The sequence below is a fragment of the Colletotrichum siamense genome (assembly GCF_013390195.1).
Source record: "Colletotrichum siamense strain Cg363 chromosome Unknown KSG_Cg363_contig06, whole genome shotgun sequence".
Taxonomy (NCBI): Eukaryota; Fungi; Ascomycota; class Sordariomycetes; order Glomerellales; family Glomerellaceae; genus Colletotrichum; species Colletotrichum siamense.
The window spans coordinates 2,087,343-2,104,251 of record NW_023501019.1 but is presented as its reverse complement, the minus strand read 5'-3'; the positions used below and the strand labels follow the sequence as shown (position 1 = coordinate 2,104,251).

At 54.5% G+C, this 16,909-nt stretch overlaps 2 protein-coding genes across 2 annotated transcripts; both read right to left on the bottom strand.

The window, feature by feature from the left end:
• Nucleotides 1-549: 549 nt before the first annotated feature.
• On the bottom strand, nucleotides 550-3,912 carry CGCS363_v009543 (uncharacterized protein; the record flags this gene model as incomplete). The annotated part of the gene is made up of 5 exons (XM_036641392.1): nucleotides 550-1,415; nucleotides 1,604-1,788; nucleotides 2,605-3,426; nucleotides 3,468-3,580; nucleotides 3,814-3,912. The coding sequence occupies 5 exons, from the start codon at nucleotides 3,910-3,912 to the stop codon at nucleotides 550-552; spliced, it is 2,085 nt and encodes a 694-aa protein (XP_036493894.1).
• Nucleotides 3,913-13,523: 9,611 nt separating this feature from the next.
• On the bottom strand, nucleotides 13,524-16,031 carry hxnY-5 (2-oxoglutarate-Fe(II) type oxidoreductase hxnY; the record flags this gene model as incomplete). The annotated part of the gene is made up of 3 exons (XM_036641391.1): nucleotides 13,524-13,657; nucleotides 14,984-15,672; nucleotides 15,751-16,031. 3 exons carry the CDS (start codon nucleotides 16,029-16,031, stop codon nucleotides 13,524-13,526), a joined length of 1,104 nt encoding a protein of 367 aa, XP_036492655.1.
• Between the last annotated feature and the right edge of the window lie 878 nt (nucleotides 16,032-16,909).

The following is a 16,909-nucleotide window of genomic DNA, read 5'->3' as shown; positions in this document are numbered from 1 at the left end:
ATTCAGACTTGGATATGTCCAGCTGAGGGACGCCCCCTTCCGGTCCCAGGCCGGCTAAGCATCACCGGGGGCGTCTGAAAGATCATGATTGAACGGCTTATGTGTGTGTGTGTGTGTGTGTGTGTGTGTGTGTGTCTGTCGCGTTCTCTGCGGCTTTCATCTTAAAAAAGTCGCTCTCTAGACGGAGCCAGTCATTGGCAGACAAAAAAGAGAAGAAGACAACGAAATAAAAAAAAAGAGGGAGCGCGGAGCATCTCATGCAAGGGTATCTCTCCAGTCTAAGCCCCCATCACAATCCAAGTGTTCTGTTCGTGAGTGCCACTTCTCTTCTCTTCTTTTCCCTCTCATCTTTGTTTTGTTGTCTGTTCAGTCATATCAACCATATCTGCGAGCCGCACGCAGCCGTAGACCCGTCGTTCTAACCTGATCGGTTCCTTCAACCTCTGTTGTAGATTGCAGAGTCATCTGCACCTCTTCAACATTGACCTCATCTTCCTCGTAGGCGGACAGCCGCAAGTTGACGGCCAAGAACTGGTTACAGAAAGGTCATCAGCCCTCTTGAGATGGCATCGCCGTCGGGTAAAACTCTGGGAGGAACCGCGTGTTTGTCGGGCTGAGGACCAGCTCTGGGTATAGGCCCTGGATGATGGACCAACACCACCTAGCATCGGCATCGATATCCACGAGACTCTTGAACCATTCAACACACAGAAATATGGTCTGCCTCGCCTGCGCGTTCCACGCGCCGGGTCTCTTGAACTCCTCTTTGTCCTTCTTACCAATACTGAGACACACCGCCTGCAGCCTCGGGTGCGTGATGGCGAGGCGTAAGATGATGAGAATCCCCATCAGGTTATGCGACCAGAAGTAAAGACCATGGATCAGGCGCTTGCTGTGGCTCATCGGCGGTATGATGATGGGCCAACAAACACACTGCCGAAGGTATTCCTCGGCCCCGACGAGGTCTTGAGAAGACAGCTTGTCAGAATGCACGACCCGATAGATATAAGGGCGGTACAGCAGACACCGCAAGTAACTGAGACGAGTGCGCAGCAAAGCTTGGAGTATGGTCTCGGGCGACGCTGGCTGTGTCGGAAGAACTCCCGTTGCGATCTGCTGCTGTGCCATGAACTGGTTGCTGGGAAAATACACGGAACCGATTGAAGACATGACCCCCTCTATGCGTTCCTCCCCAGGGGTAGGGTACGGCGCTGGGTACGGCGTGGGATACTGCCCTGGGAACGGTGTAGGTGTCATGGTTTGGTTAGTATTCCACTGCAGTCCTTCCATCAACTGCGATTGCCATTCGTTGAGACTACTTTGCATCTGGTCAACTGCAACGTGTAGCTCATGAGAAGCCTTCTCCTTGGCCGTCTGCGTGAACAGCCCCGGAGTGGAGGCCGGCCGCGTCGAAGCTGGGTGAAGCGAGATCGTTAGCGGGGTACATCCCAAACGGATCATCTTATGATGGGTGGCATGGGGAAGACTTCCTGCTGCACTTGCGATGGTGCAACTCAGAACTGGCATGTGACGACAAAGTCATCGCTGAGCGCAAGCGGGAGGAGAGTGGTCAGAGTCAGAGGCGCTGCTTGGAAGTACTCACCCGTTGACAATGTGCGATGTATGTCGAGCGCAAGCCTCCGCATGCTGATTTGCGAGTAAAAGTGCTCCTCGTAAACGCCGTAACCTGCATCGGGGACCAGACTATCTGAGAACATGTCTGGCCACATTTCGCATTCTGTCGTACTGAGCGATGTCACTGGCAGCTCGAGCTCCAGGTTGAGTCCCCTGTTCAGTAATCATTCGTCAGACAACTCAGACAGACGTGGAGGGATAGACACAGGGGATGACAGGACAGGCCGGGCGTTGATGACCCAGCCAAACACCACGAGGGGGTGGGAGGGGGGTGCGATTAAAGCAGACGATGCGGACGCGCATCGTCATCAGGCTGCGGGAATGCGCCGTGAAATGGAAGATGGGGTTGGCGATGACGATGGGGATTAGGGGTCCAGTTTGGGGCGTTGGGTTGGGGGTCCAACTTTTTTTTTTCTGGATCGTTGAATTGAAGATGAAGGGAAAAGGGCGATGGCACATACGTTTCTGTGATGGAGCAATGCCAAAAAAGCCGCCGCATCAGATCTGCCTGCGTCTGAGATCGGTCCTGGCCAGAGCTGCTGCAGGCTCTCATCAGCACATTGGCCAGTAAAAACAGCGCACCGGATGACCCGCGGCAATAATGGGGGTAAATAAATCTCACCCAGCAATCATCCTGTGGCAAGCCAAGGACGCGTGAACGGACATAGCCCGGAATTCCTGCCTCCATCTTAGCCAAATACCTACGGCAACCCCTCCTCTCGCCGTCTCTTACCATGTGTCGAGAACAGCATTCATAGTACAATCTGGTCGTGGGAACCACCAAGCTCGAGTCAGCCAAAAAGTTTCTTTTGCCAACAATCACGCCCAAAAAGCGCGGATGCGGCTCCCGATGCGGGCCCCTATGGGACGGGCCCCCGGTCCCGGATCCGGCGCCGACACTGATCCGGATCCCGCCCGGAGCCCGGGGCCACGCCCGGCGCATCCCACCCTTCGATTACGAGAACTCACCCTGCTAGAACGAAGACCTGTACGGCTTCGATGGTGGATTCTTCCATGAAGAATCCCATGCGGCGTCTCGCCTCGTTGAAATAGTGCAGGCCCGGCGGTTGGTTGTCCATTTCCAAACTGGCACCCCCAGTTGAAGCCATGTGAGCCAAGGCAATCGTCAGAAACACCAGAGCGCATTCTGCGCTTTCTTGCGGAACTTTACCGCTGACTGCAGATGACAGTGTTCTCTTCATGAAGTACTCCTGGTCTAAAACAGGGTGCATCAGGTGGAAAGTACTGAAGTATATCGTCGATCCTTGCTCCAGCCATTCTTTGTCGGCATAACTTAGGGTCGCGCCGCCCGCATTATTCGGTCTGAGAACATCATGCGAAAGTTTCCCATCGCGTCCTTGGCTTTCCATTAGGATCGACGTAAAGTTTGGCTCCAGGAGGGTCTCAAGTCCCTCTATCTTGGGCTCAGCAGCTCGAAGCATCTCCCACACTGCACCCCACCGCATCATTTGATGAACGGCAGACACGTACTGCAGCTGCGTCTGTAGGGGCATGGGCATCTGCAAACTCGCCGTCGCGGTTTGTGACTGGTAGCCGAAAGGGTCGAAAATCTGGTAAAGTCTAGAAATGTCTCCGCTGTTCTCATAAATGTGGTGGATTTTGGGTTCGATACGAGCTAAATAATCTCGAATTTCTTCCATAGTTCTGTCTTTCCTGTCGCACATCATCTTGTTAACAAAGGCTGACAAGGATCCCTCCAGACAACCCCCGGCGAGGCAGTTCGCAGGGATCGAGAGAGAGATGCTGGGAACAGATATGCAGTCGTTCATGCTATCGGAGTCAGAGAAGGGTTAGGTGGGAAAGGAACTCACTTCGTCACGGGCGGCGCCGCATAGTCACACTGGAACCCTCGCTGTTTGCAGAAGCTGCACTTGGGTTTCTCCGCGTCGCATGCCTGCTTTCTTCTACGGCAGACACCGCATGCCTGTCATCATGTCAGGTTTCTTATGGTTGACAAGAAAAGACCAAACAGTTGCTGGCCGGCAAAGGAACAGCTGTCGGACGGCGACAGATCGAGATTGCCAAACTCAACGACCATCGGCAGCCAAAGTTACGAGCAAAGCCACGTCGTCGACATAGCTGCAAAACTTTGTGCTGTTGAAGTCGATACAACGCTAAATCTGCAGCAAAAATAGCGAAAGGGGCTGCTGGACTTACCACCTTCATGACGGAGTTTCGGTCCCTTCTCAACTCGGCCGCGGCAGAGCTTCCTCGCGACATCTCGCTAGAAGGCCCTGCTGCTGCTTCGTCGTCCATGGTACACCTAATAGTGACGGGATCGGAGGGAGTTTGATTCGATTTGGGTGTTGGAGATTCATGAAGAACCTAGGACAAGTTGAGTCGAGGAGATGGCATGCCAAAAAGAACAACGCAAGGCAGTGCGAGGGTCGAAGGGGGCCAAAAACGAGACGTCAACAACAACAGCGTCGATTCAGGCAAGCCGTCGAGGTGCTTGCGAAGGAGTGATTAACCCTAGGGGCGACGAGATCGGGTCTGAGAGGGCGAGTGATGGCGAGTGATGGCGAGGGTGGCACTCGGCGGGCCACTTTCGCGGTCGCACAGAGGAGGACACGGGTGGCAGGTTGAAGCTGTGTCGTGAATGGCTCGAAAAGGTGGCGGATGTGGTCTAATTGAGTCTTGGGGTTGTCAAGTGGCAAGCCGTAGCAGGCACGTTGGGCAACATGGGGACGTGGAAGTGGAGGAGCAGGATGAAGAGGGCAGGGAGAGGGAGGGGAGGCGGAAGCGGAAGCGTTCTTCAACAGACGGAGTAGGTACGGCCAGAGACGGAGTTGAGGGGTCTCTGATGCCCGGAGTGCATTCCGTGCGTGCTTATGATAGTCTTTTTTTGTCCTTAGTCCCGTGTCTCTGTCTCTTTCTCTTTCTCTCTTCCTATTTTCGGGGGGCGAGGGTGAGGCGTATGATAGTAGGGCGCTGCGGGGTGGCCTGGCGAGCGCACCGGAGGCGGAGGTGGCTGCAGGCAATTGATGTTGCTGTTTGGCCACTACTGAATATCGCCGGTAGAAGCCAGGCGGAGTATGAGTTTTTTTTTTCCGACTGGAAAAAAGACTGGAAGGCTGGCAGCGACAACGCGGAACAAATTGGTTTCTGACTGATGGACTGGGGGTCCCGTTCTGGCCGGGGCACAAGGCCGTCTCCGATGGTCCGCGGTGCCGGTGGAAGCAAGTCTTGTTTCTCAAGCAACGCTAGGATGGCGAAGAGAAGAGCTCGAGAGTAAAAAAGACTGCAACCTGAGAAGAGACGAAATCGGCAGAGGCAACGACGACGATGGCGACGACGATGGCGCCGGAGCAAGTGGCACACACGCACACACACACACCTCACGCGCCGAGAGATAGTTCCGGAGCGAGACCCAGGAGAGGCGGCGGGAGGGTGGAATGACCCATTGAAGGCTCAACACAGGCAGGGCAGGATAATCGAGTGGGCGCACACAACTCCCATTGACCGAGCGATATGAATGGAAACAAGAGGACAAAGCAAGCCTATGAGTCGTATCCAATAACGGTGGGCGGAATGACACTTTTTTACCCTCAACAGCAAAGTCCAAAACTCACAACCCGCAACTAGTGACTGTGACAGGGAATAGGCGGGATGAGTGGACGCCGGGTGGTATTTACCGCTCAACATTGGGTTGTCCGCAGCCATCAGGTCTGGTCTTTTTTTTCCCCCCTCCCCCTCTTCCCCCCTTGGTTCAACGGGGGCATCTGACCGTACACGACACGACTGGAGTTGATTGTACATGCTCGAAACATGCAGTTCCTATCTTACCTTCGGTACATCTTGCTTGCGGAGTCCTGACTTGTACCAAATTGAGAAATAAAATAAAACGGACTCGTAGGCCACCGTCACAACAACCTGCCTGGCTGAGATGGATGGTGCAGGAAATACTTAGTACGTGGCGCACCAAGCGGTGGGATGCGATGCGATGCGCTGCGTTGCGATGCGACGACGAGTATCGCCGAGGTTGGAAAGGGGGGAAGGGGAGGGAAAAAAAAAAATCGAGTCCAACACCATGTCAAGCAGCCACAAAAGACTTACCTAGATTTGGGCTCGCAACGACTTGACGCTGCCAATGGCTGACATGGGGCTCTCCCGACAAAGCGATGAGTAGCGGCGTCGGGAAGGGCAACAAGTATGGATACATGTGAGTTCAATGTTGCCGGGCTGAAGCCACTCCACGCCTCGTTTGTCTCTCACCCCCCTCCTGTTTAGCTCCCGCTTCGACTCCTCCTCGTCCTTTGCAGCAGTAGGTACGGATACGCCAGCGTTGGTGCGTGGAAGCCTGCCTACCTGCCTGCGTTGGTTGATAATACCCTAGCCCGGGATGATGCGAGGGAATGAGTAGTGAGTGAACCAGATTGGAAGAAGTGAGGGCCCGAGGCGATCCAGTCCTTTGGCTTGTTCGCCTGTAAGGTCGGTCGGTCGGTGTTGTGTTCACGACGCAGGCCCGGTCGTCGGTCGCTAGTACAAAAGGACTTGGCCGGGAGTTTGCTTAATAACGAAAGAAAGTGGTGGTGCAACATCCCATCGACTTGTTTGGCAGAGCCCTGTATGAAAAACAGGATGACCCCTCCATAAGGAATGAGTCCCCTACGCGGGTCGATCTGCTGGAGGTCCTCGGTTATTTTCATTCTTGGGGGTGATGTGCTGTGCAGTCCAAGAGAACCAAGACAGCCTGCGATTCATTTCGGAGGGGATGTCTTGAGGACGCCGAGCCCTTCGTACGTTAAAACTTCACTCGGGCATGTTGACCCCTCCGGCCCCGGACGGGATAGAGAGATACAACGTCCATATCTACCGCAAAATCATCCATATGTGTGTATCCCTTGCGCTACAGGCCAGCGATACCTATGACACAGACTTCAGTAAGTGAAATGAGGCTGGGGGCGAGCAGATTGGGGGGAAACCTAATAGGTACCGGTAGATGGATGAGCGACGCGGAGCAAGAGCTCGGCCAGTGACATTGCCATGCGAGTGCCGGTGTCAGCTTAGATCCATAGGTAGGTAGGTAGCATATGTAGGGTAAGGTAGGTTAGGTAGGCAGGTAGGGAAGCTCGAGAGCGAGAGAGAGGTGGATGGCGGGCCGGGAGACCCCCTAATCTTTTTTTTTTTTTCTCCTCCCGCACAAGCACCGACCTAGCCAGCACTCGTGGAAGCCATTACTTGAGTCGATGGGGCGAATTGGATGAGTTGTGTGCCGGGTTTGCTGTTCTTTTTTTATGCGCGGCTTATGCTTGGGTCGGTCGGGGTTTGAGGACGGGGGAGATTTGCCGATGATCGTTGGTCGTCGGACGAGCCGGGCAGTGTGACTAGCTGAGCCAGCAAATCTTGAAAGAAAATCGCCTCTGGGATCTGTTCTGATATAAAAGTGAAGAGGGGAAAAGGGCACGCTACACCAGATACCTCTTTCCAGAGGCTGCTCGTCCGCCCCCAGGACATATTAATCCTGATCGTGGGAGAGCTGAATGCCTTCGAATTGGCACGAGGTCTGCTAGAAACGTCTGTTCATACGTCACCGGCCAGGGTCTTGCAGACAGACTTGCAGGGCTACGTCACACTGCTTGACCTTTTGCGGCAGGGAACGACGGATGGCTGATGATGGCCTGAGGCTTCTTGGGACAGTGTTGATGCGTGAAGCGCTGAGGTTCCACGACCTGGACCCTCGACCCAGCTGTCCAGCTGTCGCCCGCCCCCAAAGTCCCAGTGGTACTCTCGTAGGGAGCCAAGGAGCGTGGGAGCATACTGCGTACCGGTCGGTATTCATCGTGGCCCCAGAGTCAAGCCAGGTGAGGTGGTGCCACAGGTGGCCAGGCCCGGGCCTTGGAGTGACTCCGTCACGAATTGGAGTGCGGGAAAAACGTGCCTTGTCTGGGCTTTCCCTACCTACCTACTTACTATGGTACATCGTAGAGTACACAGCACCTACCTAACCTTGACCTGGTCTCTTGCCTCGGACGCGTGGGCAGATGAAGTTGAACATACGAATACCCGGCAGGCCGTCACGCCCCCAAACTTTAGTCTCCCTGTTTCGCCGTGAGCAAACCCTTTTTGGAAGGGAAGCTAGGATGTCGAAACCCCCCGTCCTCTTTGAGCGAAGGCCACGGCTGAAGCTGCCTCTCCAGACAAAAAGCCAACCTACAAGTAACCTACCAGCCTACGTACCTACTTAGAAGGGTAAGGAGGCATTGGCTACTCTGTACCACCTGACTTGCTTAAGTAACGAGTGTCAACTTGAGGAGAAGGTGAGTTTCAAGCGCCACGACCACTCTGATTTTGTCTCACTACCTTCCTTCTTTTTTTTCCCGGGCCTCCTCTTTTGTGGGGAGATGCTTCCAGTCGTTTCTGGTCCTCTGAGGCCCCGGCGTGGGGTCAGGCTGCCTGCCCCCCCATCTCTGCTGCGCTGCAACATCCATGACGGATTTCTCCGAAGGGTCAGTACTGCGTAGGGCCAAGGCAAGGCCTGTCACAACTTACAACTCATGGCTCGTCACAGAGTGCCGAAGCCTGAAGGCATTCCAATATACAAGCACCATCCTCGTACCTGGTGCGGAGAGATGGCTTCTGTACTATGTACGCCGCAAGTCGTTCGCCGTTGGGAACGGGCTAAAGAAACTTCCATCGGACAGATGTGGCACGGGCAAGGGGGCCATCTCATCTGAAATGCTAGGCCCGATCTAAGATTCGACCTGGCTCAACTTGGCTGGGTAGGGCTGGTCACTGCGGGCGAGCTAAAAGTTCACAGCCCTGACAGAGGGAGGGGAGGAGAATGCGCACACCACTTAAGGTACTTGGATGAAAATCAACGGCCAGCATAAGCACGACATTCGTCTGCCACTTACTTGGCACACTTATTTGGAGGATAATGTCGCGAACCCGCACCTGTCTGATAAGAAGAGCCTGGCCTGGCCTGGCCTGGCCTGTGGAAGCCATGTGCACGGTGTGTCGTCTCCCAACTGCACTATGCACCGTTTGGGAAGACCTTGAGAGATTACTCACCGGAGTGTCCACTCCTGCTCATCGTGTGCTTGCAATTAGAGGCCATTCGCGTGCCTACTGCGTAGAGCAATGGGTTCGTGCAGCAGTGCTGTGCAGATCCAGGCGGGACCACGACTCACGAGACCGACCCCGGAACAATGGGCGCCAACCGGCACCCGCCATTCTTGTCTTGCTCGGGTCGAATCGTCCTGAGTTTAAGGGTCCTGTTAGGTAAAACTTTAAGATGTGTGTATCCGGGATGCCTGCGCTTCTCCAGCCATATCATTAATCACTCACGCGGACGACGGCTGCAAAGATTGCACTGCACACTACGCAGTAGGTAGAGTGATTTTCGGCCAGAATCGCACCATCAAATCGTGCCAATTCCGCCCCTCGTTGATATGAGGGGATCTCCGTTGAGTCCGTTGAGGAGCATCAAGTGAAGCCGCTTATACCTGCCAGCTTTGGTCAATGTGTCTTTCCTCGTCTTGTTTCCTCTTTACATTCCTGCCATTTTGCCTGCCAGCCCGTCCTCACATAAAAGTCTATTCATTCAGGTGCTGATAGTGCGGGAGACGCGTACCTTGACACCGGCCAAGTTTCCAAGTTTCCATCTATTTCTCTGTCTCACTCCATCCCTCCCTGACACCATGCTGGTGTGACAGCTCGAACTCCAAAACCCCTGTCCCGCCTTGCTCGGGTCCGATCTTGGCTGTCTGGTATTGTCGTGGGTGGTACATAGTAATGGGTGCTGCGTGGTATCTGGCACGGTGGCCCGGTAGTACGAGGTAAACGAGCAGTTGCACTCGCAAGCGGCAGACAGATGAGATTGCCCTCCCGCGGCGAGGAAGCACCGATGCTTGTGTCAGCCCCCATATCCCCGCGAGCCCCGAATGTCCATCCGTTCTTGACCGTGAGCCAACACCAACACGGATTTGGCACGATGAGGAATCAAATCGGCCGTTTACGATCAGCACAGACATGCCAGCAGACATAGTTTCTAGATTGATTCCAACTCCCGTGCTCAAGCGAAATGTGTCGTCAACGTCGACGAACGCTAGTCCTCGGTGAGTGTGTCAGAGTTGAATACGTCCACCGCGACAAAAGTGCCTCGTCCAAGCTGTCTGTCAGCAGTAAGGTAAGGTAGCGATCTGCAGGAGGAGGTGGGTGCTACCGTATGCTGGACCCAAGCCATGGGTTGCTGCAGGCGGTACCGAAATAAGCCAGGGGGGGGGGGTCGGTCTGGCAGCCTGCTTGCTGCCTGGGACTTGAGTCCGCTCCCTCGCGGTTCAGTTCAGAAACAGTTGCCGAGTAATGATGGCTTGGTTTCGCTTTCCAGCTGACTTGATGTTGAAGCATTGGACTTTGAATATCATTGCGACATGAGCTAACTGTTAGACGTCTCGCCTCGTTCCCTACCTTACTGTTGTAGCAGGCACTACAGCGGGAGGCATTTTCCTAAAGCGGATAGCGGCGCCCGACGTGGCCTAGCAGCCCTTGGGCCCGTCGTCTAGATACCTTAGCTTAGCGTGGACCCTCTCCGGGGAGCGAGCGTTCGTTCCGTGCCCAAGGGCATTCATCCCTCGGGACTAAGGCACCTCACAGAGTACCTTACGGATACACTAGCACACTTGCCGACCAACAACACTGACTGACGTCGCTTCTTTGAAGGGTGCACGGCACGGAGCGGGACCGATTTGTCGCGGAGACGACACCGGATTCCGTATCTTCCGCGGATGTGCGGCTACATAGTAGATGGCCTTCTTCCGCAAAACATTGCTGCAAATTACGGCAGGCGCCTTCAGGCTCCGTATGGAATCCACCTTAAGGTACCTTACCTTACTTGACCCTAGCCGTCAGCATCAGCACCACTTTCCTCAGCCTACCTAACCTCTACCAAGGCATGGCATTGCGGTATGACACTAGGTGTCAACATCGAAGCCCGAGTACCTACCTCTGAGTGGGGTGTGGAAAGGCGGTCCAGGTCCAGGTCCAGTGTAGACCCACTATCTCGTCTTACCTAATCTTCAAGAGAGCACCGGTACTTAGTACACTGTGTAAGGTAAGAACATGCGGGGAGGGGCTGAACCATCTTACGCGCCACAGGGCGGCGGCACCAGCGGCTGCCCCTTGGCAAACTTCAGATCTAGGTCGATCCAAATCAGATCCGAGCTTTACCATTCGCCTTCTACCGCCACCATGAGAAAAGGAATTAACGGACAAAGAAACAAACATGCATCCTCGAACCCGACGAGATGGTTTGGCTCGCGCCTAGCAGCGACGCGGGCTTGTCTGCCCCCCAGCCATCCGGCATCCGACGTCTGCCGATGGCGTGTTGCTTTCCAACCCCCAAACAATCATAAGCATCACCTACAACACTCGCCCAAAATTCGACAACCTCGTCTTCGGTAGCTACTTGCGCCGCAGAAGCTGACGATAGTCTGGAGATACAAATGCCGACGACAGTGGTCAAGGTCCATGGTTACGCGACCCTCGGGACGGAGGTTTTTCAGCCCTACCCACACGCAGGAAATCCCGTCTTCGATTTAGATGACGCTCTCTGGCAGAACTTCTGCCGTCTCTACGCTCCAAAAATCTCCTCTTCCGCGAAAACCGAATTTAATTTTTTTTTTCTTTTGTTTTTTTTCTTTCTTTCGGTTTTGTAAGAAACTACTCGGGTACTTGAGCCGTTTCGCGGCATCTCGGACCTGATCTTCCGCCTAGGTTGCCTATCGTCTGGTCCACATCCCGAACTACCCCGACCGCAAAAAAGGGTGGCTAGGCACTGGGGTAGTCTGGGTATTTGGTCTAATTACCATCTCGGTGCGCCTGCGCCGCCCCTGGCATCTACCGCGAAGAATGCCAGCCACCGTCGAGTTGCGGATCACTAATCACTCGGCATCCAGGCTACAGACAGTGGACAGGCGATTTGAGGGACCTGGTCAAAGTCCTATCCAGCTACGGATACCGGTATATCCGTACGGAATGGACGATATGCTCGATGCATTTTCCTATTTTCAGCCGCACTTCGGGCCTTCTCTCGTCTCTAATTGTTCGGGCACGCCAAAACAAACGGCTAGGGACTCAGTATGCATTCCCACTGCGTTTCGGCTGCCGTTAGCCTCCTTTCGCTCTTGATGGACATAAGCCCTTCGACGCCACGCCCGATTGCGAGGCCCAGAGACTGAAGAGAAACCCAAGACTCTTGAACCGCTCAGCCGCCCCAGGACTTCATCGTCATCTACACCGACGGCCGTGGCATTAATATGGCTACGTCTTTCGATGTATCTATACACGCGCAGAAACCTTGCAAGAGTTGCAGTCACCCCAGCTGCTCGGCCTTCGCTACCATTCTGCTTTGCCTTCCACGTCTCAGCTGCAGGAGCTAGCTTGCAGCTGCGCCAGTCTGGGGTTCCGCTTTTGGAGTGTCGGGCCCTCATTGGTGACAGGCCCGGCGCAAGTTCCAGGGGCATTGTGTGGTTTCTTCAGTTCTGTCCGTACGCAGTAGTTCTCTGCGGCGGGCCATGCCCGACTATCGTCTTGAATATCGGACTTTACCGACGCCTACGTGCGGCCAGACCTAAGCAAGCATACAGACGTCCGAACTGCCGCCTTTTTTTTTGTTTTATTTTTTTTTTTTCACACGGCGGAATTTTTCCAGTTCGGAAGCAGAGAGAATTCGCTGAGCTGCCTGCCAAGGTGTCAAGGCTGGTTGTACACCGGCACTGGTCATATTGCGGGAACAGCAGGCAGCGGATCTTCTATCTGCACGGCACGATGGACTAACACTACACCTGCACACAATGAGACCCTGTACTGAGTGCAGTACTGTTGTGCGCGAAACGACAGACAGACAGTGCTAACGGCATGTGGACTGGTCGCTGGGGAGGGCGCTTGTCATCAAGATCCCAGATCAATTTTCCGATCCTTACTGTCTCTTCTGATTACACATCGCACAGAAATTCCCAGCGATCGCAGAACCGCAGCCAAATCGATTCACGGCTACGTACCGTCTGGGCAGGCACTATTTCAACCTCGCTGCTGCGAATTTGACAACCCGAGTCGACCTTCATCGACGATTCGCATCTCGACAACCGTCAGGCGCTTTGCAAGGCTCCCAGTCCTCTTTGCTCATGATGCTCGTACGATCCAAGGACCAACCGCAGCTTATTCGCGCCTTACTGGCGCCAAAAGCACGTCGCTCAAAGCAGAAACGGTTTCCTGCCCTTGACCGTGTCCTCTAAGAGGCTCATCCGGTCCATCCGCAGAGCGGTTTCTTCATTCCGTATCAAGCAACCTTTTCTTTCCAAGGAATGAATAAATCGCCAGCTGTACACATCAAAATGTCATGGGAGTCTCATGCAGCACCCCGGGAGATGGCTTCAGTGCCAAGCCATGTCAGCAGCCGCAACCAGGCGTGATGTGTTGCCGGATCACGATCTATCTCATGTTCGCCATGCGTGACGCTTTTGAGGTATCTCTCTGAGATTGAGTCTCCAAGTCTCAAGTCTCCAAGGCTTGCTTGGCATTCGCCAATGAATCTTTCGACGTGGAATCAAGACCGCTCCAAAGGGCTGCTCGTACAGCAAGTTTCGCTGGGATTTCCAATTTCAGACACGCAGGTAGTAAGGAATTACTAGCATCAACGGCGCTTCCAGTGAGCGGGGCAGGACCCTCTCTCTTTTTTTGTGTTACCGGCCGGCAAAATGTCATGAAAACACTATTTGATTTTTGACAAGAACGAAGAGACGAAGCCCAGTCTAGACCGTACAGACTTTTCTCCCCCCCCCCTCACCTCAAGCCTGCGGGGTTATCGCGGGGAGTGATTTGCTGATCTACCCGAAAGAACAGACGATGGTTTGAGGCATCACCGCTCAAGCACCATCCCCGCCACAGATTTTATCTCTTGTCGTCCTCTCCTTGGTGATCGCTTCTGCTGCGTCTTGAAGCCTCGCAAGGCTCGCTCGCTTCCCGGCAGGTTCCAGCTGCCGGACGCTCTCGTACGCCTCTAGGGCGAGGTACCTCGGAAATTCACAGTGCTACAGCGATCCGATCCGCTCCACTGCGTTGCGTTGGAGAGAGTCACACTCGAGGTGACCCCGTTTGTCTTGTTGCTTGTCACTTGTCAGATTGGCGCTCACCAGAACCTTGCAACGCTTCCCTGCCCCTGGACGAACTCCAACCCCCTGGCGGTGCACGTGCAAGTGACATGCCGCGAATCACCAGTCAGCAAGCGGTGAGGAAATTGGACTTCTCGAGTGGGCTTGTAACTTTTTTTTTTTTTTGTTCCGAATCGCACCATATGGACCACCGTTTGGGGAAGCGATCAGTCGACCCCATAACCAGGCAAAGAATCGAGATCAAGAAACCCCCCCGCTTTCAACGATTAGGGTGCCCATTCGCTGGATACTCGCAGGCCCATGCAAGTGTACTCGCAACAAGGACTACGTCTGTACAGATTCGAATTTCTCGTTGATGCGTGGGGGGGGGGGGGGGTGGGAAAGAGCATCACACAGGTCCCCTCCCGTCCATAAGGAGTATTCCGTTGCACGCGTAAGCACAAAGAGCAGGGGCACGGAAAAGAAGGGGTCATTGATATCAACTGGAAATCGGAGCCGGGTGCTCGAGTTCGATCTCTTGATAGTTTGGGGAAGTCTGACACTGACACATCCTTTACTCTCGGAGGTGTCTTGACGACAACACATCATCAAGCACGCAACACCAATCCCGCCGCATCATGTGCGTACGTGCGTGGCATTCCGTCCCAAGAGACCTAACGCTGCAGGAAACGCAATGTGAAACCCTGCAACTGCCTGTCCGTTTCCATACAATACTTGGGGCGGCAGGCAAGGTGTTGTTGAAAAGTGCCCGATCAAACGATCTCGCGCTCCGCCATTCGGCGGGCTACGTCCAATTCATGCATTACAACCTCAAGGGAGGGGCCATCGACGTCTCGATATCTTCGTTCACACGCTCTGCCGGGAGGTTATCTCCGTCCGAGCTAAGCGCTTTGCGATGAGCTGTTCGCCTCATGTCAACACACACGTACGCTCTCGCTGATTATCTCGGGGTTCAGGTAGGTGGGTGGATGTTCGGATAGACTAACCTCGCCGCACGTCACAGGTTCATACTTGGCGGGATGCGCCTCATCGACACAAGTGGGCAACACGCCGAGTTTTTGATCGAAATTGAAACCTTCACACGTCATTGTTCAGTTGAAAACAGGTTTTTGGGATCAAGAAGACGCAGTCGAAGGAAGGGATCACTGGATCAGCCCCATCATTTGCGGGATCAATGACCTCACATCCCGCGAGGCTGCAGGAGACAGACTTACCGAAAAAGAGAGGCATCGAGATCCTGTCCTCCCGGCCGTGCTGCAAGACCCGATGCACCGTCGACTTGAGGCGGTCATTTGTCAGCCGCATGAGAAAGTCGCCAATGTTCACGACGAAGGTGCCCGGTACCGGCGGCGCCCACATCCACTCCCCGGAGCTGTTGAGCACCTGAAGCCCCTTGTGCTCGTCTTGCCACAGCAGGGTCATGATCTGGAGGTCCGTGTGGGCCCCGACGCCGACCTCGTCCGGATCCTCAACCGGGTCGTCGCCGTGGCCCGGGTAGAAGTTCACGGCGAAGTCGCCGCCCGGATACGTTGTTGCGCCGTCAAAGTGGTCCTCGGGCAGATCCAGCGCAAGTGCAATGATGCGGATCAGACGACGGGACAGATCCAGACAAGCACGCCAGTGCGACAGCAAGGCAGATTTGAAGCCCGGCAGGACGGCGTCGTCCCCGGAGTCGGTCCAGGTGAAGTCTTCTTTTGGTAAATGCTCCCGGACGTGGTCCGGAACCTGGTCCAAGCGGTTCTCGTACAACGGGTCAAACTCTGGCTCGTAATGAAACATGAAGGCTTCCTTCCTGTCTTTGGACTCCGTGACGTTCGCTTGTATCTCTCGAAACCCACAGTACCCGTATGCAGACGTGTTCGATGTCAATTTGCGCTTCTCCTCCTCTGGGAGCTTGAAGAACCTGTCGTCGTGTAAGTCGTTCGTCTCAAGTTGACGCCATTGTCGTCGTCGCCGCGTCTTTTTGGTGGCCGGGACCTACTCGAGCCCCTTTTTGTGAGCGGCACGCGTCACATCCTCTGGCACCCCATGATTCTCGATATAGAAGAACCCGCTCGTTTTCGCAGCGTGCAAGATTTCACGGGCCACCGCCTTGCGCGCGTCGAGGTCGCCGTATATACCAATCAGGTCAATGATGGGAATCTCATCCGGGGTGCAGTCCCGCGGCGGGTTCGTCGACACAAGTCGATACGTCTGGCCCTCATAGCTGCCCAGGTAGATCTTCTTCATCCCAGCGGGTATCGTTTCCGTGGTGGTGGCCATAATGTGTTCGTGCGTAGCGACCAAGGCCGCAGATGTAAAAAAAAAAAAAAAAAAAAAAAAGAAAAGAAAAAAAATTGGCGCAGATGACGATGTGCTGTGCGACGATTGCAGTCTTCGTGTTCAAACCACGTCTGTTTGGAACCATTATTATTTTAGACTTTATATCAAAGGCAGACTTACACAGCAGTTACACAACCCACGTTTTGTCGCCACTGGTGTCCCCCGGAGTCCCTACGCACCGCAGATCGAGGTTCCATGCTCGACCAACCCCGGTCCGTCCATATCCGGTTATCTCCACTCCACCTGCAACCCCTTGCTCCGGCGCTGAACGGTTTCCATTGGACGATAAAGTCAGCGAGGACGAGATAACGACATCCCGACTCCGGCTAATTCCGTTTTTGTCCGGCGCGTCCGACGACGTGCCTTTCTGCCATCGTCAATACCGCGGCGACTACGCGATATCCGCATACCCCATCTCCGCAATAGTCGGCTTCGGATTGTCTTGTAATGTCTGGAAGCGAGGAAAACACGATGCAGAACGAGACAGACGCGCCCAACGTCCGTCGCCGCCGGCTCAGTGATGAGAGCCGTCAGGACGGCGCGGGAGGCGGCAGAGACGAGTCGAATCGGAAAAGAAGGCGGCGAATTCTTTCTTGCGATACTTGCCGTCGGCAAAAGTGTCGATGTGAGCTGGACGAGGAGTCGGAGCAGTGTTCACGGTGTCGTTCGCTAAGGTAAGAAGGCGCACTGTCTTGGTTGGTTATGCGGTGTTGAGGTTAGGGCACAATCAATGATTGTGATACCCCAAAACGAGATACCCTTCAGAAATTAGCTCGAAATGGCAGGGCGATATCAGATGGGTTGACTGACAGGGTATA